At 36.6% G+C, this 26,909-nt stretch overlaps 1 protein-coding gene across 1 annotated transcript in view; it reads right to left on the bottom strand.

The window, feature by feature from the left end:
* The window catches only part of PRKDC (protein kinase, DNA-activated, catalytic subunit), an 83,117-nt gene that overhangs the window by 28,529 nt on the left and 27,679 nt on the right, over positions 1–26,909 (bottom strand). Inside the window, exons 32-62 of the mRNA XM_054284638.1 lie at positions 25,890–26,116; positions 25,014–25,222; positions 24,766–24,898; positions 23,560–23,718; positions 23,195–23,398; positions 21,587–21,772; positions 20,533–20,637; positions 19,334–19,501; positions 18,919–19,046; positions 17,731–17,938; positions 16,443–16,621; positions 15,230–15,398; positions 14,656–14,721; positions 14,134–14,206; positions 13,762–13,910; positions 12,401–12,538; positions 12,081–12,200; positions 11,052–11,195; positions 10,674–10,825; positions 9,972–10,103; positions 9,405–9,516; positions 7,909–8,033; positions 7,666–7,815; positions 7,115–7,288; positions 6,196–6,294; positions 5,296–5,506; positions 4,534–4,723; positions 3,970–4,185; positions 2,615–2,727; positions 1,452–1,583; positions 88–267 (exon numbers count right to left, since the gene is read on the bottom strand). Of these exons, the coding sequence (XP_054140613.1) occupies positions 88–267; positions 1,452–1,583; positions 2,615–2,727; positions 3,970–4,185; positions 4,534–4,723; positions 5,296–5,506; positions 6,196–6,294; positions 7,115–7,288; positions 7,666–7,815; positions 7,909–8,033; positions 9,405–9,516; positions 9,972–10,103; positions 10,674–10,825; positions 11,052–11,195; positions 12,081–12,200; positions 12,401–12,538; positions 13,762–13,910; positions 14,134–14,206; positions 14,656–14,721; positions 15,230–15,398; positions 16,443–16,621; positions 17,731–17,938; positions 18,919–19,046; positions 19,334–19,501; positions 20,533–20,637; positions 21,587–21,772; positions 23,195–23,398; positions 23,560–23,718; positions 24,766–24,898; positions 25,014–25,222; positions 25,890–26,116 (4,751 nt within the window). The remainder of the gene's footprint in view (positions 1–87; positions 268–1,451; positions 1,584–2,614; positions 2,728–3,969; positions 4,186–4,533; positions 4,724–5,295; positions 5,507–6,195; positions 6,295–7,114; positions 7,289–7,665; positions 7,816–7,908; positions 8,034–9,404; positions 9,517–9,971; positions 10,104–10,673; positions 10,826–11,051; positions 11,196–12,080; positions 12,201–12,400; positions 12,539–13,761; positions 13,911–14,133; positions 14,207–14,655; positions 14,722–15,229; positions 15,399–16,442; positions 16,622–17,730; positions 17,939–18,918; positions 19,047–19,333; positions 19,502–20,532; positions 20,638–21,586; positions 21,773–23,194; positions 23,399–23,559; positions 23,719–24,765; positions 24,899–25,013; positions 25,223–25,889; positions 26,117–26,909) is intronic.

Raw genomic sequence — 26,909 nt, 5'->3', positions numbered from 1 at the left:
CAGTATTTGACCTTCACTACCCTGGGTTTATCACACATTCAGAGACATTATATCCAGTTACTTCCATGCCATGTTATCAGGATTTACCTGAATGCACGCAATGAAGGGTGGAAAGTATGACAGGCTCATACTGAGGAAATTATTGAAGTCGTTCAGCAGCTTCTGGACAATGGCGTTTTTCTCAGAAGGGTTTTTAGATTTTTTGACCTCATGAAAAATTCCACTAAACAAACTGCTGAAAAGTTGTTTGGCAAATGTTGGATCCTTCTGTGAATTACAATAAAAACAGTAAGGTCACTGAACTTTGCTGTGACACAACAGACTGTTAAATAAAATTAAAAGACATGACCCACCCTGTGCCTAATCCCTAGGCACTCTTTGGGAGTGGACTATTTAGTCTGGCATGCATCTTACCTGTGCTGGGAAGTACTGCACTACCCATTCTAACACCATTTTAATTCTTCTATTTAAAGAAACTCCAAGGCGATGCAGATTTTCAGGCCACAGTGTCAGTGGAGAGGATGGAATTTGCAATTTTCACAAACTCACAACTCTCATTACAGGAACCAGATACCCAATATCATGTTAGGGACACTACAGTCCATGAAGTGAGTTTTGGGAAAAAAAAGAAGACATCAATATGTGAGGAGACCAAGTCCTGAAAATTGAGGCAGCTAACAGAGGGATTGTCTGTACAGACAGACAGTTTCATCTGAGACTTGAAGGCATTTTTTCAATCCAGAAACACATTTGTGTGTGTAACATAATCCTGTGCATCTTGGTCTATCATGGGTCTGGAATTTGGTCTAACTCTTTATCTGACACTCCACTCGTGAGTGTGCTACTTCCATCCTTTACAGAGAGATAAGGGACTATCAAAAGTAATGAAACACAAAGGTAATCAGGGAGACTGTGACTTCCCAAAGGCTGTAAAATGGGATTCAGTCTCCTGTTCAGTTCAGACTATAGTTTCTACCACTCTCATGTAGGAAAAGGAATATTAGATCAGCTTTACTGAGGAGTCTGAGTCCAGTCTTAGTCACACTAAGTTCATTTGTGTGTTCATCTGTCATAGACTTTACAAGTCTATGACAGACATATAATAAAAGTGAAATGGCTGTTTTGTTACTAAACAGTGAGAAGTCCTTTGCAATAATGTCTGCAGAGAGCACCATCTGTTTCTCAAGCAGAGGAAGCTGCAGGAAATGGACAACAGCTGATCTATCCAGTCCTCATCTGCCCAGGTGAGGCAAGCAACAAAGCCACTTCTCTGAGCACTGCACCAGCACAGGGGCAGGAGAAACACTCCTTCAAAACAGAGTCTTTAAATGTGTATCACAGTAGTTGACTGCAAAGCTCCAAATCCATTTTCAAACTGGTTGCCTAGCTACATGACACTTTCCCTACAGGACCAGCAAACCCCACAAGTGACCTTGGAAAAGCAGACAGACCTGGGCAAGGCCCTGCAGAGGGGCAATGAGACTGCAGTACTCAATCTGGATGTCAGGAAGGTCTCCCACTCGGTAACTTCTGTACAAAGTAACCTGGGCATCATACTTCATCTTCAGCTCAGATTTTATCTCCTGAAATGCATTAATCATGTAAAAATATGGTTAGGAAATGGCCTCAAGCTGTGCCAGGAGAAGTTTAAATTAGATATTATGAAAAATTTTTCACTGAAGGAGTGGTCAGGCATTGGAGTAAGCCTCCCACAGAAGTGGAGGAAACACCATCACTGGAAGTGTTTAAAAGACAGGGGATTTTGTTGGTTGTATTTTGGACTGCCATACAGAACACATTTACAGGTTCTCTCTTGCTGGGTGGGAGGAAATGGTACCTTTAGCCTGCAAGTAAACATAAATGGGCTAAAACAGATGCTTGTGTGGTTCTTCCAGACATAAGTTCTGTTTACACAGTTGTCTGCATCTGCAGAGTATTACAGGAGTGTCTCAAATTGGTAGCTCTCAATCCTGGATTTAGTCCTCTTGGCACTAAATTATATCATTTTTTGATGATAATGTCTGCTATTTTTAGTAACAGGAACATCTGAAAAACTGCTACAGAGCTTAAAACTACTTAGATTTATTGCAGGTACATAACACAACCAGAAAACCCACAAAGCAGTAAGTTTCTGGCCTTGAGAAACACTCAGCAAATGATTATTACTGACATTCCTTCAGGTTATAAGTTCAAACCAGTTCTGGGTAGTCCATCAGCTGTACCACATTTTTGAGTTCACCTTCAGACACTGGATAATGTTCTCATACAATTTCTGCAGTGTATCGTAGCTCTAAGGCTCCTAGTTTCCAGAATGACAACTGTAAAGGATTTCCCAATAACTGCTAGGAAATCCATCACATAAAATCATTTAATGCATTTTAAGTGGTAGACTGTAAGTGTTATTATCATCCAGCTCTTTTCTCATCCATGCTAAATAACATCATTTAGCTTTAGGGCCATAAATTGCATTATTTCCAAATTAAACCTTCTAAAGCTCTTAAAGTAGCAACCAGTACCTTACACCTACCCTTTCTTCACAAAGTTACTACAAGAGATGAAGTATAAGACTGCAAATGCATTGAGACTTGAAGTTTTAAACCTTGGATTGACTAACCTTTTCTCTTTTCTGTTCAGCCAGACTTTTTCTGGCATAAATCAGACTGAGCTTGTCTTGGTCCTTCAAGAAACGTCTCCGCAGTCTTAGAATTTCTGCTCTTTCTTCCATACCTAAGGAACATATGACCATGTCCACAGCTTTTCCTTTCAGATTTAAGGCAAAAGCATCATATAAAAACAAACATCATCTTTGTATTTACTAGCAAGTAAATACAAGGCCTTTCAACAAGCTAGCCAATGACAAAAAATTAAGTTGCTCTTAGGAGAAGAGATAATAAGCATTTATATAGAGACTTTAGGTGCATGGATGAGGTATAAAGATCAAACTATTGTACAGGGAAAGACCCTAAAACTCAAAAACAAATATGCCCCATATGCCCTATTTATTTTAAACTCTCAAAGGCACATATGGCATTTGCATTATATTCCAGAAAGTATATAACTCCCTAAGTAAAGGGGTGCTAAAAGATATGAAAATATTGTTTAATAAGGATATTGTACCGTATTTCTAAAGTACTGTTACAGAACTGCAACTGGATCAACTCCTGCTAAGGACAGTCATGGGGAAAGGCCATTTAACTGACTGTCAGCACAGTCCACTTCCTAGAAAAGGAGAGTGAACAAACAAAAATATACCACTGTAACTGGTATTCTCCAGGGCAGAAGACCAGGGACTACCTAGAAGGTAGACTGACCTCTCTATTTCTGTAGTTCTGCATGAACTGCAGTCTATTAGTCGTAACTGCCCTGAAACACCTCTCAGGTACCGAAAAGGTTGATATTTATAACTCTATGCATGAACTCCTAATGTCATCCTCTTGGTCAAAATTTTAATGGCAATGTAGACAAGGGTTAAAGAGGGAGAAGGATCCTACTTCAGAGCAGTACTGATATGTTTTACTTATTTACTCTGTGGAAGGAGCATTCTCAGGAAAAAAACAAGGATTTCTAATGATAGATTGCAAAATGTTGGAGATCCTGTCAGCACAGCTGAAATAGTTTAGAAAATACACTTAAAGTGATCTCTTCTTTAAAGAGTTAAATTTAAAACAGAAGTGTCAGATATTCATGCTGTGATCCTCTTAGGGAGAGGTAGGAATGCAGAGATCACACAGACTGGTTTCTCATCCAGCCAGTTCTTTCAATGAGCAACATATAATTTTACAATTCCTAGCACAGTCGAGCTTTTTGTCACATGTTAAGTATCATCACACACTCCCGGAAACAAAATCTCTCAAGGTGAACCTCAATTGGGCTGTCTCAAAGACAATGGACTGCCAGTCAAATAACTGACAAGGATGGTTTATAAAAGCGTACTAATTGCATGGAAATTGCACAGTAAGGCTTACAGACCTTTAGTTTTGCTGTCCACTTCATCTCCAGGCAAACCCAACCTTTTCTTCCCGAAATCTGGCCCCACTGGTTTAAAGGTTGCTTGTTTAAGTTTTTCACTCCTTTTGCTAACCAACAGCATGGATGAAGACAAGGATTCAGAGGATGAAGGAACTGCATACTCTGCCAGTGTGTCAATGCTACTTCCAGTTAGCCAATTAAAAGAACTTCTACCACCTGGAACAAGAAATTGCCAAAAAGCTGTAACATACTCAGATATAAATAAAGTGAAAACATCTCTGAGGCAGGTATTTTTTCTCTTCCAAAAATATAATTTCCTAGTGTTTAAGTGCAGATTTCATGCTGCTAGGTAAGACAGTGTTTGTTTTATACTAGGCAGAACATAAAATATGTATGAGACTAATAAAAATGTGATTTTTTTTCTCATACCACACAAAAAAAAAGCCCTGGAAAACAAAATACTAAACATATTTATACTTTTACATTAAGAAGTTATATGCAACAGAAATTACATCACTCCCACAGCAAAAAAGAACATTTCAGAAAACACTGTTCTGGACTTACTGCCATGCTGTGTAGGTGTAAATTCATATTGCCTTTGGGTAGCCCTCACTTGCCCATGGACTGACCCAGAAGGAGAAAGGGATCTTTCCTGTGACAAATTCCTGTGGCTACTTGGAGAAGCCTGAGTCTCCACAAACATGGGCGTGAGCACAGTGCTTCGGTAACGCCAGCTGGAGTCAACTACAAAGTCCTATGAACAAAGAAAGATTTTAAATAAAACAATAAAGATGGAGACTTTCTGCCTTGAGCAGGATGGCAGAAATTACAGTCCAGAAATCAAAACACCCTCCCAGGTATAGGGGCAGAATTTGACTATATATAAAAGTAACCCAAACAAACCACAAACATGTAGAAGTTCTCCACAGCTCAGTAAATAAAGCTCATTAACTTAGACTGGTCAGCTGAGGACTGATTTACAGCTCTTGCACCAGTACTCCTGTTTCTTGACAGTATTTCTCCAGTTGATGTTGCTTCTCTCTGCTGCCCTCTTTTTTAGCATTTCAGTACTCTAACAAATCAGCTATTCCTGGTATATTGTTTTAATCAAATATACATTTTTTAAATGAAAGTACAATTATTGCCCCCACAAAATCATTAAACTTCTGATATTGTGCACAACTCATAACTGCTGCACCTGTTAACTTGGGAGCACAAAACACTTTGAAAAATCTCCTTCATTATGCCATTCTTCTTTAAGTCATAACTACATTAAAGAGCAGAATTTGTCACATATTGCGAACAGGACAACACAGTACAATTCACCTGAAATTTGCATTCAGACAGTGGATGCTCAAATATTTTTCTGGAATAATCTGGGCTCTTGCTAGTCATTTCAAGCAGAAAATTTGTGATTAGACTCAAGTAATGTGTTTCAATCTTGGTGGAATAGAAAGAACTTAACAATGACAGCATGCGGTCAAGAGTATTTGTGGGCAGCCTTGTCTCATGACTCCAAAAATTCCTAACAATTAACCTGTAAAGGCAAAGAATAAAGTTATTCTTGGTTATTTTCAAACAGAACCACCTCCCACCACTGACTTCTAAAAAAGCCAAGTTTAAAAGGGAAAAAAAAACCCCAAACCCACCAGCAAAAAACTCCAAAACAATAAGCTGTTAAGGCCTTAAACTAACACTTTCATGCCATTAATCTTGCATTGAATTACACTGAATTCCTCATTCATTTATCATGTTCTATGCCTCATATAAAAGGTTAACTCTGAAAAAATTATTTCTGTCAAGTTTTTTCCTTTTGAGAAGTGCTATCGATGGAAAAGCACCAAGATGTCCTCTTTCATCTTCTGCTTCATCAAAAGAATTTTTAAAAATCCAACATTTAATCTACTGTTGTGCACTTGTGTATAGCAGGGTCCTCCTTGTCCAAAAACTCTAGAACATTAATGCAGAATTAGGTTTAGCATAATGAAACAACCTCACCACAGCTTAGAAATTCGTTAAAATGCTTCACTTACACTTGATGTAACACCATGGGACAAAATTTTATAAATTAACTTATTAGAAGAAAAATAAACAGTATTATCTCAGTGTTACTCTTGTATATTGAAATACTTACAAAAACCTCTAAGGATCAACTGTCTTGCTATACAAATAAGAGAAATTGAGGTATTTTTATTTCAGACAGTTGTCACAACACTCTTTACTCACTGCAGTTCAGCATTCTCATCAATCAGTCCTTGAAGCAGTATTTCTTTTGCTACTTTGAGTATCTCCTGAGAATCATCATCTGCTTGACTTTCTGGATCACTGATGGTGGGAGAAAAATATCTCTTAATGACTTCTCTCAAATAATCCATAGCAAAATAAGAGGATGAGGATGGTGGGACAAAAAGGAGGAATATGCCCTCTGATAAAAAACTCAACTTGGCATAACAACACATAACATGAAGTCTTCTTGCCAAAAATGCCTTATATCTCCACTACTAATAAAATAAATTATCTAATAAGCTAATTAATATGTTAGGTATTTATTATGAAGTTTGCAAGGTTGAATCTGAAAAAACAGGCAGAGAATGCTTTTCACAAGTGATGCTAGAGTAAAGACTGGCTGTATTTTTTCTCTGCAATAAATGTCCATTCAAAGAGTTTTCTTGGAAAAACACACATAAAACCCAACCAAGTTAGATAATTCAATAGCAACCCACTTGTCAAACTGAGTATGCCTGTTCCCTATTTTAAGGGATTAAGCAGAAAGACCATCTTTATACTACCAGATCTAAGTGATCCAGATAACACTCATGTGCCTTTATATAATTTTCTTTAATGTATAATTTTCACTAGTTACAAATTCCAGCAACAAGAAAAAAAGCTGGAGCATCAAAGTTAAGACCCCTTACACCATTCTGTTGTGGTGATGTAAAATCCTAGTTCTGGTCCAAGTATTTATCCCTTACTGGAAGTGATAAAATTGTTACTGAAGGCCAGAGCCAGTTAGGCAAATCACTATATTCTTGTGACAACTGGAAAAATCTCTCACCAAGGGACATGAAATTGGAAGACCATTACAAACACTTCCACTCTGCCTGTGACAAACCACTGAAAGACAACATCTGCAGTGAACACATACCTGTAATTATCATAAATCCACATCAGGATATCATACATGCGCTGTCGACATATTACAGAAGGGTGAGAAATGAACCCTGTCACTCCAGGCAGAAGCTCTTTAAGCTCCAGTGGTTTTAATTTAGACAGCATCTTATGCACTATATCCAGACAAACCCTTTGTCTTTCATCATCCCTGGAAGAAGAGAGGGAAAAAAAAAAAGCCCAGTTACATTGCTTTTCTCATCACTGCTGCATACAGAACAAGAAGATCGGTTTATGTTTTAACAATATTTAGTTTTTCATAAAGGGTTTTAGGTAAATACTTTTGCACTCAGTCTAAGAGTAAGAATATAAATAAACTAATACAAACTACAAAAATTGACATTCCACTGGTGTTTCACCCTAAGACCATTTTAGAGGTGTTCGTTCATTTTTCACAATGAGCTAACCATCTCAACTCCCAGATTACATCAGCTCAAATTTGGGGAACAGTGACCAAAAAGTGAAGGGGAATTATAAATGCTTCTGAATGTAAAAATAAAAAACCATCATAATCACATGACTACTTACCTATGATTCATGATCTGGATAAAGTCTTTACTCCTTAACTGCAAATGGAGATCAGGAATTTCTTCAGCCCGGCACATTATTACTTCCAGACAATAGGTTTTCATCACACCATGAAGTTTGGGTATCAAAAAGAATACTGCATTCATAAACCTTAACATAACCAGAAGCCCACAAAGAAAAGCAAGTTATTCTCTCTTATTCCTCTAGATTTACAGTCAACATACCACATAAATCATGACGTACCTGTCAGCAAGAGGTGGAAAATGCTTAACAACTTTATTCAAGCATTGAATAAACTTATCATGTTGTGTGTTCTGATGATGCTTCAGTTGTTTTATAACACAATCATAAACTGGATCTTCAAGTATCTGAAAATGAGAAAGACAGTAAGACCAGGATACCCATGAAAATCATAACCACCTTAATGAAACATGGTTTTAGTGCTATACTGTTTGATTCTCATGCATTTCATAGGCAAGAGCCAGTCAACTCATCTTAACCTTTATGGTGCTTCATGTTACAGAGCTGTCCTGTACAGCTCTGCCTGGCTAAAACACGACTGCTACTTAAAAAATGTATCTGTGAGCTTCCTTTCACTGGTTTGGAACACCTTAATTGTGTAGTACAAGTTGCTTAGTGTGCTTATATAATAATAAACAGCTCCTCAGTATAGAAGAATTCCAACTAATGAATGTAAGAAGGTGAAAAACAACCAGCAACCTGTAATGAACATCAAAGGAATAAGCGTTGTTCAGGATAAAACTTACACCATCTTTGCTCATTTATTCAAAATACTGCTTATAATAGAACTTGAAAGACTGACAAAGACTTAACAAAGCTTTATGAAATATGCTCTACACACTGTGAAAGAACAACCAGAATGCAATTAAGTGGGGAAAGAAGCAAGGATAATAAGGAAAGAAGGAAGAATAACCTACAAGGTCAGACTAATATTCCACTTGGCCAACAGCTTGGTATTTTGTCTCCAATACCAGTTACAGAATTATATTCAGGGGGAACACATGACCATGGCTGCGTTTTGTCCTCTTTTTCTCTTATACAACCCAACATACATTTGTCATTAGATTAAGGATCTTTGAGTGTACATTGCTGTCTGCTGTATTTAGAACCAGTCCATGACATTTTTTGTGCATGAATTTACCTAATTTCCCTTTGAACCTGCTGATCTGCTTACCCCTAGCACCTCTTCTGACAACAAATGCCAGAAGTTCCTAAACTATTGTGTAGAGAATTACTTCTAGCACATGTCTCAAATTGACTTCTGTGATCACCAAGCACAATCCCTCAGTTCTAGCACTGTAAGATTTGGCGAGTAACAGTTTTGCATTCACCTTATCCACTACCTACGAAATAACTGGTCTCAGATACAGTTATTCAAAAGGTAGTTCCAAACCTTCCAACCTGCTTTTCTTTTCCTTTTAAAACCTCCAACTTTAAAACATACTGCACTAGTGTTGCTGGCTGGCAAAAGCTGAACAAAGCATCAGAAAGAGATCATTCACTGTCAGCTCCAAAAGAGCAAGGCAAAAACTCTGCACTTAGTCTGCCATCAAATTCTTTTCCTGTTGAGTTAGTAGTTTGAATTTTTAATTATTCTGTTGGATAAAGACTGCTGAGGTTTAAATACATTAATTTTTGAATCTGAACTGAGTAGTCATATAAAAGATTAACATAAAATTAAGACAGGAAAGGTCAAACACAAAATACAGTTCACTTACATTTTCTCTCTCAGCAATGTATTGAAGAGCAAGTCCCAAAACTTCCGCGGCAGCTACATAAACTTCTCTATACTTTAGCAAGCCCATGTTGCTGGTCAAAGCTTGAAAATACCTAGCACAAAAGACAGACCTGCTGTAAGCCACTACTCAAGCACAGAAATTTAAACTGAAGCAAAAAATTCATATGAGCTGCCCACAGTCATATTGACTGCTTTCAGAAGAGCTGAATACAGTACAAATGCATTTTCCACTTGCAGTGTCTCAAATCTCTGCTTTAGCAGTTCCTGACTCTATGAATTTCCACAAAACTGCAACCCTGGCACCCACTGTAAAAAAGTGTACAACCTTCTAGATACTTTCCAAAATAAATATGGCCTGCAATTTGTAGATAGGAAAGTATTATTTTTTATCTATCTATCTATCTATCTATCTGGGAAATATTATTTGCCAGATGACAGCAAACGATTCAAAAGAACAAGCTCCTACACCTCCTGTTGATAAATTAAACTTGCTCTCTTTGGTTTAAGATTTTTTTCAAGATCATTCACAAAAAACTGCATTTCTCACCTGGCACGATCTATTTCACACTTTGGGTCAAAGGGTGGCAAATTGTTAGCAAGAACAATTCCCAGCAGCTGAATCCCCACTGAATTATCCTTTGTATCAGGGTCTCCACTAGAAAACTTTTGAAATATTAAACTGTTGGAAAAAACCACAGAAGTAATGATATACATGAAAACCTCAAAATAGAGACACCTTAAGTCACTCACTGTGTTTGTATACAGGGATTTACATGCACACATACAGCCCATCAAAGGGATATTGTCAGAAAGCAGTAGATATTTAGCTTCGATGAAGAAGTCTTTGCAAAGAAACCCACACCAAAACAACTGAAAAGTGATTGTAAGCCCACACAAATGCTTGACATGTTCACAAGCATGGCAGATAGCACAAGTCTTAATAAGACTGCACCAATATTCAGTGATAACATTCAAAACTTCAAATAAAATATCTTTGCAGAGATTACTCCTGCTTTTGTTGCTGCTACTATAATCCTTTATGTGTTTTTCTATCTCTCTCTCCTGGTTGTTTTTCAAATTAATTTACAATCTTTAGAGCGTTTGGTTCTGAAGTTCTGCTGCTCACTGTTGGGACAAAAAGTTTACTATTGCAGCTGAATTAACCTAATTTACCTTCCCGTGCCCTTTGATACCATTGACTTATATTTTTGATATATTGATAAAGGAAAGCAATTGTCCAAGTGTTTACCTGTAAGGTATGGAGAGACAGTTCTTCCAACACTCTATAACTGTCTTTATGATTTCCAGATTGTGCCTGAACACAGCTCTTTTTGGGTGAAATGCATTCTTCATCAAGAATTCAAGCAATCTGTTAGCCAAAATCTCATCCTTAATATTCCCCTACAATAACCAGGACCAAAAATAAACATAGTGACTCCAAGAAGACACATATTGTTTTATGAAAGCAAGTAAGTAAACAATTCATGTTTGAAGTTAATATGCAAAAGAATTGTAAAATGTAAAAGTGGACTGATGTATAAAATTGTTTAAGAGCATAAAAACAAATTCAATCATTCTTTACCAAACAGTCACAATAACAATAAAAATGAATTTCACAGTTCCTTACTTTGGGAGTGGCTACACTTGTCCAGGAAAGGATGGTAGCTACTATTTCCACTACCATGTAATGAATCCCTTCCCCTCCATTATTTCCAGAAACAACAAGCTGCAGCAATGGACCAAGCCAGTGCTTTGCATAAGGCCGGAATACCTGCGGGGAATCAAAGACAAAGTACAAATTACCCAACTATTTAGCAACCTGTTGTTCAATGAACATTAGTGGTAAGACTGCTAAACCAACCTCTTTAGGACTTTGTTCAAACCCTGAGGGAACACCCATAAACATTTTAAAATAAAAAGTATCCGTAACTACATTTCTCATTTTTTTGCTTAGAAATCTTTAGCCACAGAAAGTGAATTATTTCACTAGAGCACAGACAGTATGGCTCTCCCTTAGAATATCTGTCTGTAAAGGATTTGAAAGAGTATGTCATTCATCTACCCTTCCATTTCAGACAGCTTTACTAAGAAAGTAGTATTAAACAGATATAGAGGTTATTAAATTAATCCTGAGATTCAGCATTTTTTTTGGATTTGGAATATTCCAGACAAAACCATTATACTTTAAAACCATTGTATGAAGAAGGTTGAGAATGTTTTACCCAAGAATGAGAGTTAGAAAACACTGCTTCTCAAGCAAACACATGTTATGCTATCTTAGTATCTTTCTGCAACAAGAACACCATTTAGCTCAAAGTGTTTCTATAAAACTCATCCCTGTCCACTAATAAAACATTGTATTTATAGCTCCTGTGAGATGGAAAGTATAATCAACTCCACCTCTTGCCTATCAATGAATACACTACTTGTGTTTCCAGAAGAGACACACTGTGGACACCCTCTTCTTATAGAATATGAGAGAAAAAGTATTAATAATGCATTGAAAATACTTGCACTATCTGGAATTTTGGGCCATAAATGCACTCCCTTTTATCACAGCAAACTACTCAATTTGAATGCCCCAAAGGTCTCACTTGATGAAGTATTTTACCCTGCAAGTGTTACACATTTGATATTATGAATAAAAATTACTCACATCCTCAGTATTAACAATAAGTTTTGCTATGAAGAGGCGGATATTTAATGGTACTGATGGGTTTCCCAATTTGCCATGAAGAAATTTCATCCAAAGAGGAAGATCTACTGGAACTGTCCCCTGAAATTCAGAAGAGATGAGCAAAAATCAAATCACTTCTTGCACCCAACAGGCTTACCAAGTCAAAAAGTCCCAAGCTCAAGCCACACAGGTTTCTCTATAATATAGCCAAGAAAATAAATAAACAGAGGGAATCAATCATGACTCTCTTTTCTTCGTAGCATTAATAGAAAAATGCCAACTTTTTAGTTAATACTGGCCTCCTCCACTTTGGGTGTGATCTGGTTCCTCTCCATATGTTTAATCAGAGAGGTCATAGAAGCCATACATTCATGTTGGTTGAATTCATCCATTTCCAGTTCCATCTCATCATTTAAAACCTTGTATTCTGTGGGCTCCTAAAAAAAAAAAAAAAAAAAAAAGGTGTTACTATGGTTAATAACAGCACTGTGTTTTCTTTTAAATCCCAATCATGCCATGAGTCATTCTGATCTTATCTGTGCTTAGATCTGACTACACACTCAGTGTGTGCAACTGGGAATACATCAAATGTGTAGTTCAGACACCTCCCAAATGTATGCACCAGATCTGCACATTCTTTACTTTTTGTGCCAACAGATGCCAAATTTATGTTACTCTGAGTTTACTACCTGCCAGGACAGGTGTGGCAAATGCTGAAAGCAAGAGGAGTTAAACTGAACCTCAAAGAAATTATCTCATTTCATAGCTCAAAGAATGTATGAACACCTCTATTTTTTTGGATGTGTTGTTTCACACTGACCAGCATCTGCAGCAGCTCTCTTTTGCTACAGAGTAAATCACAAAAGAAAATTGTTTAGGTAGAAATTACAACAAAGTAGAAGTGTACTTCCTATCTTGCTTAACTTCCCTGCAGCTAAACACCCCCTTGCTTCAAAACATGGAAACAGTTACCTTCACCAATGTTAACAGTTATTTTGACAGATTGTCTTCAGTGTCTATGATACTTTTACAAACTTTCTATTTCACAGCAAATATCTACTCTATCAGCATTACTGCTGGTGAGACATATTTTGATTGCAGAAGGAACACAACCTCAAGCCTTTGCTGAAAGAACAGTGTTTAATATCTCCCAAGAGCAACAGTTGCTCCCAAGAGCAACAAGGTGCCATAACATCAGAAAAAGAAAAATAATTGTTTGATTATTTATTCTATCCAATTGATACAGCCAGTTCTGTCACAGACCAATCAAAGAGGGAAATGAGGAAACCGGAAACCACTCAGGAACATCCTCTGATGGTTATGTTTGCCTAACAGCAAAACATAACCATCAGAGGATGTTCCTGAGTGCAGTACAAACCATCTTTTTACAACTCAGGCTGGACTTCACTCACACTCTTTTCAGCTTTAGAAACCCAACAGGGCATTATTTTAATTCAGCTGTAGACAGTGGAGAGGAAAAAAGAAAAGTGACAGAAAACAGTTTAAGTCCCCTCCTTCATCTTCTGAAGGAACCCATTCTCAGTCAGGTAGAACAAATACAGAAGACTAGAAATTTCTCTTTCTCAACCTCAATAAATGTATGCAATTCCTCAAAAGCATAAAACTTTTCTTTCTCACAGTACATAAGTCACTAAATTACCTTTCTCCTGAAACGAGTGCTGCTAGCTGTAACATCTTGGGAGCTGTAAGAAAAACCTTGGACTCCAGTAGAAAAATCAAACTGACTCATTTCCTCACTCAAACTGCTATCCATCATGTATGATGAAGAAGCTAAATACTTGGGCTCATCTAGACAAGAAGGAAGAACAGTCCATTAATCAAGGTAATTACAAGAAACAAGCCTTCACTGCCCACTAAAACTTGAGGGTAGGTGGGAATTGACTGTTAGATGAAATACATTGAACATTTTTATTTGTTCCTGCTGCTGTAGAAGCCAGTGAAGAACAAATCAAGAAACACTATATGGCAGGTAAGAAAGCATTTTTTTCATCACCATAAATGACTTTCATACCTTGGCTGCTATTCCCTGAATCCCTGGCCTCCTTCCTAATAGCAATGTACCGCTTCTTCCTTTCCAGAGGCACCTAAACAGCAAGAAATAAAGTTCTAATTACTTAATTTTTAAAAAATAGTTAATTAATTTAAAAAAACCCACAGATTATTTACATTTTTTATTTACAAAAATACCAAAAAAGTGATTAAAACCATTTGACATGAATGGAAATGTCATGCTGTAATTGATTATTATTAATGCTACAGAGAAACAACTGAATTTTTTTATTCCAACAGCCATTCACTATCAAAGTAAGTGCTCTAAGAAGTATGTAAAAAGTTATGTGCATTACAGGTCTGTTCTACATTTCAGGTCTGGATTTCTCTCAGAAAAACATATTTTAAATAATGAGAGGAGTACTCCATTGTTTTGTATCCTCTTTCTCCATATATGAGAATTGACCTGGTCCTCAGTAACTACACTGTTAAAGTCATCCCCTTTTTTTAGTTAGAAACACTAAAGGCCAGAAATTTCACTCACCTCAATTTCAACAGGAAATGTATACTCACGCTTCAGGTCTATCAAATTTTCAAAAATCAGCAAATTCTGCAAAAAGCATGTTTTGAAATAGCAAAATGATAATGCTGCGCACAATAACAATTGCTTTGAATGTATTTTATTTCTTCTTTAAAAAAATCCAATAGATCATTGTACAGCACAGAAAGTGTGGCATGTTTTCTCTTCTACATCAGTACCCCAAAAAGAATTTTGCTACTTAACTACTCAAGAGTTCACATCACAGAATGTGCTCTGTAAAAAGGTCTCTCTTATTCAAGTATATTCCAAGCACTGGAAAAGTTAAACAATAGGGGTTTCTTCCTCCTGTTTTAGAAAATGGATTGGGAGTGGAAGGAAAACAGCATCACTACTTCACTCATTCCCAAACAGCTGGTAAAACTTTCATCAGCTACCACTCCTTCTATTGCCTCACTGGGTAGTTTGTTAGTATAATTGCACGTCATTCAGGTTTCATTCTTTGATTTATTGCCATCAGGTAAAATCACTTTGTGTCTCATGCTCTGGAAACCTTCTAACAGTAACAAAAGCTTCTCACCTTTTCTGATTTTTCTGAAAAAAGAAAGCCTTGATAAAATTTACTTTCAGTGAAGACACAGCTGATGACAGCAATAGCACAGTTATATGCTGCACAGTGATACTGTCTCCTCTTCTCCAGCAGCTGACTCTCTCCTGCCATGTTTTCTGTAAATGCATCATAGCACGACCTTAAACACAAACAGGCAAGAAAACACCATGAGAAGTCTTTCATTAAGCAGTACAAGAAGGGTTCCAATCAGAGACCAACAGAATTTCAAGGAAGCAGTATCCAATTGAACCATCTCAGACTTGTTCAAGTATCCTGCAGGTAAATGGAACCAAAATGGAACCATTCAGCAATGACAAAGAAAACCTCCCCAAGTATTTAGACAGGAGTCCTTAAGGTTCGAAATGTGATGACAGGTTGTGTTCAGATAAGATTAATGTTTATTTGGATGTATAAATTAACTTCTCTCATGGCCCTTTGCCAAAAAATTATGAATGGACATGCATGCTAAGGTATTTTATGGATTAGAAGAAAATAGTTTAGATGTGATTTTTAAAGGTCTTTGGCAGAAAGCCAATTATAGATCTGCAAATCACAGCCAAGAAATTCTTTGAAGTCCTCATAGGACATAGTATTGTAAAACAAAAATCAAAACAAAACAAACAGCAATTCAGACATCTTATTTTTTTCCCTGAATATTAAACAAACTAAACAATATGAGTTAACATATATATTCAGTATTTCTCTTTTGTCCCCCTTTGTAATGATGATCAAGCCAATTACTCCTACTGGGTGTGCTGCTCTATTATGAAATGTAAATAAAAATCAATCCCATCTTCTCATCAGTCATATAAATTACAATTTTGCAATACAGAGCCATGCTCCACATAGAAGTGTGAGTATACTGAAACTGAAGTTGTGAAAACACAAATTAAAGGCTAAGAATCATACTGAAAAGTTAAAATAAATGTACAAGCTTAACAAATTTTAAAAAAGTACAAAAGCAGGAGGAAAAGGTTATTGTAACACGGGATTGTACTTTACACTACAGATAATTCTATCAAACTCAAGATTGTGTATTTAATTTAAAATCAAAAGCTATGTAAGAGATTATATTCACCCTTGAACAAAACCATCTTTTGCTTCATATGGCCTACACAAAAAAGCATATTTGGTCAAATCCTAATCAGAAATATAAAGCAAATAAAATAAACAATGGTCTTACTTTATTAGCGTCTTGGTAAGTTCATTCCCTTCTACACTCATGGAGCCACGGTAAGCTTGGTTAATTTTAGAGTCCTTGGAATAAACTTCCTCTTTTGAAAGACGCACATACATCACCTCTAGCAGCTTGTAATACCCCATTTTCTTGGTAACTTGTGTATCAAAAGTATGTTCATGGGACTAGAAACAAAGAAGCAGAATCTCAGAAGGAAATTTCCTGACTCTTGTCCTTTCTAAATAGTTCCACAGTTGCTTTAAATTTCATAGACAGCCTTCAGCTTACCTCTACCTTCTAAAACACAGAAAAGAGCTGATGATAATAAAAGACTGACAGATTCTGAGTTCCTGTGTAGTGCAGTTACTAAAACTGGTTGACCCATGCTTGTCTGGTGAGCTCTCTTTACTACAACTGGCCTAAATTATTATAAGGATACTGGAGGAAAATAAGCAGAGTACCAAGTGACAGCTCAGCCTCATGATGACACATGTAAGCAAAACACACACTGCCATCATCCATGGCATCATTCATGAGTTTCTTTATACACCTCACTTTGGTGCCAACATTTACAGCAAAAGGAACATGGTGTGAGTGACTCTACATAGATCTTAGTTTTAGCATTTTGTTTCAACAGCTATACCTAAACTTTGGTGATTTTATCATCTTGCTCATCCTGCTGCCTGTGAACATCTGCACCAGCAAAACCATGGGACTGAAGAACTACAGCAAGAGCAGACACCTTGACTGGCAACAGATCATGCCTGCAATGATCTTTTTTATACTCTTAAATTGGAAGAAAGGCTGTAACTAAAGAAAGGAAGATCTGTGCTCCTAATCCCTTGCTGAAGAACCTTTGCAATGATTACAGGTGTGTTTCCTTCTCTAGAAGTAATGTACTTAACTTCAGAGCTTCCATTATGGAGGTTGAAAACCTCTCCCACAATGTAGTAACAGGCTACAATTTTACACAGCTTTTATATTTGAATCTTACAATGGGCTTTTGCTTTTGACAAACCCCTTCAGATATATACATATAACATTCCAACTTCAATTTTTATCCACAGTAGATACGCAAACAAGCATTAACTCCAAAGGAACAGTGTGTTGGTGAATAAATAAAAGTTTATCAGTAATAATCAAATTCTATAACTGTTCCAGGATACAGAAAACTAGAAATCAAATAAATTAGTTTTTTATCAGTGCTTCATTCAAAGCTCAGCAAAATACATACCAACATCAACACTTTCTTAGAATTCCCTAACCCTAAATAAAAAATAAAAGTAATTAATACCTTTGTAAACCTGGAATTAAGTGTATCCATAGCCTCTACTATAATCTTGCCAAAGAATACTCTCAGTGCATCCAAGCTGCAGTGCCACAGGAGAGTGAGGAGGGAGCGATCCACGAACGCTTGGCGAGCAGCATTTGAAAGGAGTTCCTCACTTCGGAACATTTTGTGAACAGTGTCCAACAGTAGCACTTGCTTGTCAGTGGGGCTCCTAAACAAGATGGAAATCTCAAGATGGAAACTCTTTCACCAGACTTCACTTATGTCTCACACCCTTAGGACATTTAGATTTTTTAAAGACTGCATTCATGCCCTCTTGGGTTATCCTACGACATGCAAGATCTTGGCTGAACTATCAAATATTATGCAGCTTCCAAAAAAAGCCCACCTCTGCTTCTTAGTCTGCAAGAGATGGCAAACTTGTTTGTGTATCTTTAATAATTTAATCCTAAAGCAAACATTAACTTTCTCAGTTCCTTTTTACTAAACAACCCCAAAAAATTATCTAGTATATATGAGAGATGTAGGCAAACCAAAGGAAAAAAAAACCTGTGGCTATCAAGTGTTCCAGTACTAGATGATCTGCTATTCTGAATAATTTTATTATAGCAAAAATTTCAAAAATGGGATACGGTCATAAGGTAAATTACTTTGTCCAGGAAATTACATGCTCCACTATAGTGACTACTCAACAGCCTATCAAAAATTGGAATGTTGGTTTTGGAAGAGATACTGAATACCTCTTCTGTGGACAGAGCATGTTTGAGTCTACATTTTACCACCTTGGAATTATGCAATTAAATAAGTGTATTGTTGTATTTTCAAAGAGGTTGAACAAATTAATTTACTATCAACTTAAGTGATCATGTGGTTATAGGGATAGCAAATATACAACAAACAAGTACTGTTTTCAACTGGATTATTTCAGGACAGGCTTATTTACAGAAGGCTTTCCAAATTTGCACAAGCACTGGAAGTGTAATCTGGAAACTGATGTTACTTGTTCACACTTTGGAAATACTTTGAAAATGTAAAGACAAAAGCAAAATCTGAATTAAAACTATGACATAAAACCTTATAGTGTAAGTCATTACTATTATTAGGACAATAAAATACAAGAAGCACATTTGCTTCAGCAAAAATTCAATGAGAACAAGCACAAAATCACAAAATCGAGTGGACTAAACCCACCTTCTGGAAATTCTTTTGAAGCTGGCTTGAAATAAGTCCTCCATGAAATGCCTGTGGTCCCTACAGAGGATTTCTGTCATCAGTTGCAACAACATTGGACTCTGAGACAATTCTAATGCATCTAAAAACTGAAGAAGCAGCAACATGTCACATGAATAGCCACAGTGGATCAAATAATTCAATCTAATGATGTAATTATTTTTTAATACTGATCAGAAGCAGATGCACAGAAGTATGGGCTTATTTAATGTGCTTCTGTAGATTCAATTTCTGGATAAAGACATAAAATAGAAACACAAAAGCTGATCTCCTCATGTGAATCAAAAATCTCTCTCTCTAATTCCAGATCCTATGAAACAGTTTCCAGACACTGTTCACTTTGGCTTCTAATTACGTATTCATTAAAAATACTGACCTTCTTAGTGCAGTCTACATAGTTATTGTGCTTCAAGGTTCCTTTGGGAAACTCATCAGAACTCATGGGAAAATTGAAAGCTACAAGTTGATCCAGAGCATTCTTAAGGTCATTAAGCTTTTCTCCTGTCAAATTAGTGAAGAACGGGAGAATTATCACTGCTTGGCCCTGAAGAATAAAAAACAAAAACCAAACATAAAAAAGAGACAGTTTCACACTAAAAAATAAGTTATTCTTTAACTATGAAGCCAGCTGACTAGGACCACAAAACAGCAGCAGCGGCTGATCTTATGGATTCAATGGCTCAGTGTACTAATAAGAATATGTTATGTAGCTGCTTTTCTTTCCAGCTTCTGGATCAGAAAACTGTTTTTAACTTTCATGTCACTGCTGAGTAAGAGTAAACGCTAATTAATACCTCATGGCTGACATGGCTATAAATAATATCTCACAGTTCTTTTAAGCAAGCATTCATTCTCACACAAATCAATGATTTAATACATCACTTCGTAGCTAAAGCAAAATCCCAAACTTTATTTATTTTGAATAGGAAAGTACAAAACTGCCTAATTAAAGGCAGGCTGGCTGAGAAGCAACTCCACAGAACTTCCATGAGTACCAAATTTTTTCCAACCAGCATCTTTTATAACTCCCCCTTTCAGTCTGCAGTACTTTATCTCCCTCTCCTGACCAAGTTGCATACAGCAGCTACTCCATTAGTACCAGTACTAATGGACAGACATGGACATAAAAATCGTGACAAATGTTCATCATTTGACCTGTAGGAAATGCCCACTCCTTGCTAAAAGCCTGTTTAGCTGTCATTTCTCAAATGGACACTTGGGAGTTCAAGATAACTTGCAACTGATGCTAATTTTTTTCTCCAAAATTTACATTCCTTTCTTCTGAGTAAGGGAAAAAAAACCACCTTAAACTGATGCTAATTTTTTTCTCCAAAATTTACATTCCTTTCTTCTGAGTAAGGGAAAAAAAAACACCTTAAACCAAAGCATGGCATCTATGATAGTGCCTTCTGTCTGAAGAACAAAAAGGATGATTTACAAGTTCTAGGATGTTGAACAGAAGACTAAAAACCCAGAAGTCCATGATAAAAATTAAGCCAAATAACAGAGAATTCCATGAACAACTAACATTGTAATTTGGGGAGGGCAGAGAAGCTGCTGAAGTGAGCTATTTACCTTAAGATTTAAGCCTAAATTCTGATCAGTAAGTAGATTGGTATAGGTATTAAAAACAGCTGTAAACGCTTCATGATTGGTATTGAAAGAAACTGAAGAGTCTATCTGGAAAGACAGAAAAAAAAAATAATTTTTTTTTTTAAGTAGTTAAAGAGATTTGTATTAAAGCATAATAAAAAGCCCTTGAGCTACACAATTATTTATTTCCAAAAATACACTGAATTAACAGCACATACAGAGTGATTTTGGTTTTAAAAGAACTATAAAAGCTCCTACACAGTACAAACAAAATCATGTTGGCTATTTTTCAACTCAAAAAAATATTAATCTCCTTCTGAAAGCCAAATTTCCTACTGGCCATGTCAGTGCCAGCTAATCCAGCAATACAGTTCACATTCTGTGTCCTAAAACATCCCTTTACAATAATTCAAGTTTCAAATAAAAAATTATAAAAAATAAAAGTTATGCTCAACAGTTATCTTTGAGTATTTGTGTACAACTACTTTTTATAAGTGCCTACAAAAATCTCAAAAGGACAAGTAGAAAATTATGTTTCCAAAATAGAGAAAAAAACCCCAGACCAAAATCTCAGTGTCACCGAAATTAAGTGCATAAAGTAAAGATAATTCTGCAGTTTGTTAATATGGGTAGAACTCCTTCACTGTGATTTTCTGGATGCCAACATAACAAAGAATGTTACCAGAGGCTACTCAGAGCTCACTCTCTGTACTTGTACCCGTTCTCCAAAAGGAAAACAGGCACCTAAAACATGAGAACAATTGAAAAAATAAAAAAGGTGGTAGGGGGAAGAAGAGCAGTACCTAGTAATTTCCACCTGCCCCAAATCTTTTTGTACTTTGCTAATAAAAACACCCAGATTCTAACAATGCCCAACTTTTCCCTTTTATTCTTTTTTCTCCCCAAACATAAAACACTTGACTTGAACAGTATTTCTTGAAAACACGATGCAATCCCCACAGAACAAGAAAGGTTACCTGAAGTTCACAATATTCAAACAGTACATGTATGTTCAGTATGTTCAAACAGTACATACCTGCAGAACCTTTGCCAGCAGGGTCAGGAGTGCCATTTTGCTCTCAGCAGATGAACCTTTGGCCCACCAGCCATCCAGTTTCTCCCAGTTTCTTAGCACAGCTGTCACAAGTTTTGCTCCCTGCTGCTTGCGCACAGCACGGTCCCTAAAGCTCTGATCTAGCATGCCATTCAAAATGCTCCCCACCTGCAAGGAAGAGCAACAGGTAAGATTCTTGCACCCCAAATGAAAGGATGACAGAATCACATCAGTGGTATGGGCACTCATAAAAAAGAAGCATCACAAATCAATGCTAGATCTAAATCTCAAAAGGATGCAAAGGAAAGGTCTCTGCAGGAAATTAAAAACCCTCCCTTCTCAAAAAAAAAAAAAAAGACATCTCTCCAATTTACTCCTGTGTCAGAGTACAATGCAGCAATTAGTTCCGATGCCTTTTGTGTATATATGGAGAAATAAATGATAATCCAGAATAAAGATCAATACTTGCTAATTTTAGTTAGTGTGAAGTTGAAAAATAGCACACATGCTAACTTATTCACATCCATTTTGAGCAGTAAAATAACCCTTACAAAGCACATGTGAACTAAGTATGTTTGAAATCTCTTTTCTTCAAAAACTAATAGTCACTATCATCTATCAGATACACTTAAAAGAATTAAAATATTGTGACATGTTCAGCACAGGAAACACTAGATAATCATCACCAGAAACAGCCTATTAAAACATACACATTCCTCTACAGTCTAACTAAACAATTTTTGGTATCACCAAAACTGATGCTGCAAGTCTTTTAAACTACTACTTAGATGCAGCACATCCAAGCATAACATTTTGGATTATAAATGAGTTAATTATTTTTAAAGGATGATTCTACTTTGCTGAGCATCTTTTCAATCGAAAGGAAAAGCAGACTTTTGATCTTTTTGACCTTTCTGCTTGTCAGAAGCACTGAAGGAATACTTCTCAGCTCAGTTTCCTTCATGGCACTGAGTTCTACAAGTGCTGTAGGCAAACAGGAAGAAGTCTGTTCAGCCAAACAAGCAGTGCTGAGACTGAGAACATGACAAAGTATCTCGTATTCATTTCAGCTCAGGAGGGCTGTGTGCCTGTATGCCTCTCTTTCTAATACTCTGATCTAGCTCTACCCTAGTCCTGTGAACTAAATACCCATTAACAGTTGGAGTTTGCTTTTCAGTTTAGTTTTATCCAAAACAAATCCAAGTCACATGCTCCGGGACCATTCTGCAATGCAAAAAAAAGCACAGTAGGTGGATCCCTCCTTTGAAAGGACATTTTTGATTTGAAGTACTATGCAAACACATCCTGAAATACATAGATCTCAGGATAGGTAATAGGTAAGCACTTTCCACTCAGTTTGATCTGAGATGATAGGGTAACGTTAGGTTGCCAAAGATCATGACAGTAGCACCAGTAGGTCAAGACAAAAAAGCCCTGAAACTCAAACAAAAAACTTTTAATGCTGTTGAACTTCAATCCAATACACTTTTTCCCCTACTACATACTCCACTTCTAAAGACAATAATAAAATTGTTACTTTTATTGAGTATTCCCTTTTGACTTTGCCCTTTTAAAGAGTAAGCCCAATACCATTTGAGGATTGCTGACAGATGATTTCATAAGACCGACTATGATCATATCCAGGTTTTTCAGTAGATGTTGATTGATGGTTTCTGAGAACAGGCTGTAGAAATACTGTCCGTGAGAGAAATTCATCAGTTGGTTCTGTGATGCTCCTGATAGTGGCACAGATAATACTACTGTGTTCAACAGCAGACTTACTAGTTCCTCACACTGAAAATCAAGATATAGAGACAAGAGTTATTTCAAGGACATCACATTTCACTTTGAAATTTCTTAGAAAAGCACATGATTTTTTTTCCAAGCTCCCACCCCAAACTTTTAAATGTTGTTTATTTTATTTTAAGGATTGTAACTGGAGAATCACATCTTACCTGCTCATCAATTGCAAAGGCCAGCTGCAGAAGACTGTCAGCTAATCGCTTCCTGCTGATGTCTAAGCATGGAAGAGAGATCCTTTCACCCCCAGGTGCAATGCCTTTATAAACAACTGAAAGAAGCTTGGAGCCAACTGAGAAATGAGACCCTTCATCCTATGGAAACCAACAAAGAAGTGACAATCAATAAAAGCTGACAAAAGGCTTCCAATCCATCTGTATTGTTAATTACAACACTTGAATTTCAGATAATTTCCTTATAAAGCAATGCAACTATACAATGACAAGACACCTTCCTAACTCAGGGATGAGATTTTAAATGAGACAACCCTATTGTGTACAAAGTTCAGAAGAAACTAAAAGTGACTTGACACTGCTCCAAATATTCTGATCCTCCTCCACCTTTTCAGACTTACTTGCCTACAGAAGTAAAATGAATATCTAAGTCAGGATATGGGAGTGACACAAATGGTAAACCATGCAGCTCCTTGATTATCAATATAAGGCAACCACAAGTCTAATTTTGTTGATACAGAGAATGGATAGCACACAGAAATTAAGTATTTTGTTACTTGTTAGCTTTGTTCAGCCCTGTTACAGCCTCATTCACAAATTCTCAGTCTTTGTGGCTGTTGCACAACCTGTTCCTTCAACTGCCCAAGGCAGAGATTTACTACAATCAGAAACTTAGTGGAAGGAATTTGAGTAATACAGTCTACATCCTTACACTTCAGGGGTCTCTATCCTGTTTTCCTGCAACTCAGACCTACTATATTGCTTCTGATCAGTCAGGAAATATTCCTTTTCTAACTTCCCTCATCACTTTGAATGGTCTCTGTGTAAAAGTTGTTAAAAATGCCTCCTTTATAGGATTGTTAATTCTGATTTTTTGAGCTTTCAGTTCTTGAAGCTCACTTAAAGGAAGTTAGAGAATCTACATTCTGATTTTCAGAGTCTGGAGCCAAACACAGAAAGACTAAAACAATTATAAAGGTTGTTCAAGCTTCAGTATTGTGCTACTCAGATTTGTAGATTAACCATAAAACTTCTTTTTTTTTGATCCCATTCAACACTAGCTCTACACTGTTGATCTCATTTTAAACAATATCTGATCTGTTCTCTGTTTTTATCCTGGTTTTTTACACAGGAAAAGCTCTTTACAATGTACAAATGTTTACTCTTATCTTCTGTATTAATAATTACCTGACCATGAAGAACAGAATGAAGCAGGCCAGATTTCTGTAGCTGCTTACAGGCAGAAAGGACAGCATCAAACCTAACTTGATCCAAACGTGCCTCTGAATTAAACAGATCAACAGAACAAAGGTCCTCAAGGCTAGAGGGGAAAGAGAAGCAATAATGTTACATTAGTGCACCCACAGACAACATTATTTTCTTTCCATGTTGAGGGTTTGTTCTGGACTCATGCTTACTAGAAAGCCCCTACTTACCTCTGTGGTGTGATTCTTTTTTTTAAGCACAATTTCAAAGATTCCTGATAAGGAGATTTCATCAGAGCTTTCATGAGTCTTACTGAGATATCTGGGAGGTTTTTCATGACTTGCACATCAGCCGTGTTAAAGCCTATGTGCGATGGATCACACACTGTCATCACCACAAGCTCTATAAAGCTTGCATTTAGCAGTTCCTTCTCAAGCAGCTAGAAAGAAAAAAAATTAAACATAAAAATGTGAAAAATTAATTCAGATTTCTCTATTTAATTCTTAATAATCTACCATTAATCCTATCTCAAATGAAAGCAAACATGAAACAGTCCCTATTCAGGCTGATTTTCTCTATTGAAATGTCAAACTTTCACTTAGGCCAATGCAGAGAAATTAGGTATCTATAAATATAGACACAGGATATTTGCTATCCCACCAAACTGCAACTTAGATCTTTTAAACCACATAGGCCTGTTTCAGTCTTGACTATATACCTGTAAATTCTGATGTACATCTCTGTACACACTATCAGAGATTTGCTGACGAGACAATCACAGTCTCAGACCTAAACTTGGAGGTGTACATTTCCTAAGAGACTCATAAGTATTATGCTTTACATAGTTAAATATGGCTTATATTGCATCAAATAGACCAACAGAGAGATAAATAGAGAAAGGCAAATAGAGAAACCTGAATGTCTATACTGAATTCAAGAAAGGCAGATTGTGTCAATTCTTTCTGCCTTTTAAGCAGCTACCACCTCCACACATTTAATGCAATCAGGAATCATACAGGAAATATTCACTGCAAGTATCCCATATACAGAACATGTATATGTAACTACATAGAAAATTTGTATCCACTACAGATTTCAGAGCCTACCTTCCAGAAATCCTGCTGGCACATTTCCAGGATGACAGTGACAAACTCCAAGATCCGGACTATAATGGTGCACTTGCTGTAGTTGTACTTGTCCCTCTCCTGAGGACTGAACATGCTGCCTTTGGAACTGCTATCAAAGCACTGCTCTGCTGCATGGATATCATGCAAAGCAATAGTGTCCAGGAAGAACTGCACAGCCTTCAAGAACACGGAGCTTTCATTTACACCTAGAAAGAATTACACTAAGTTGAAATGATTATTGTTTCATGCTTGGAAGAAAACAGTCAAACTGAGATGACAAACAGAAAGAGGCACCTCACACACCAGTGTTTTCTGAAAGCTCTCTGCTTGTTCTAAACATTACCATGCTGGGCAATAGAATAGCAGGACAGCATTGTACTTAGTGATAACTCCAGAAACTAACCACTAACCACTCATGAACAATGATGATGATTTAGGCTTATGTAATAAAAGAGATAAAAATTTTAAATCCCTAGTTTTGAATGACTTAGCCCTATGCTAGCTGCTTCCAACATATTGTTTTAAATCAAGACAGACTTAACACTGACAGACAGATCACCTGAAACTTGTACAAGACTATGAATCTGTACTATGGCTGAACAAAAGCATTTTGTTTAGGCTTGCAAGAATAATTGAAAGAGAAAGAGACCCAGTAGCTACACAAGGTGTTGTTATTTTACCTGACCAAAATTCAAATGCAGCTTTTAGACCTGATGTATTTGATGCATCAGGAAATGAAACAAGGTAACATGTATGGGACTTGAAGTGAAAAGGTGCCTTCTTTCATTGTTTTCTGATAGCTTCCTCCAGATATTAATAAACAGTAGGTAAAAAGCTTTAGAAGGATTTCAAGAAAAATATGATAAAAACCTCTTGCTTTTCTGTGCAGTGGGAAATTAGCTGTACAGAATAATTTTTGAAGATGAGATAGAGTAAAAGGAGTTGCTGGTAAGTGCATGACTAAGAAATCCAATGATATATTTCTAGGGCTAAACGGAA

This window comes from Melozone crissalis, unplaced genomic scaffold (genome assembly GCF_028551555.1).
Source record: "Melozone crissalis strain CALT ecotype California unplaced genomic scaffold, PUWL_Pcris_2 ptg000042l_1, whole genome shotgun sequence".
Taxonomy (NCBI): domain Eukaryota; kingdom Metazoa; phylum Chordata; class Aves; order Passeriformes; family Passerellidae; genus Melozone; species Melozone crissalis.
Note: the sequence above shows the minus strand (reverse complement) of the source record. Positions and strands in the feature narration are given on the sequence as shown.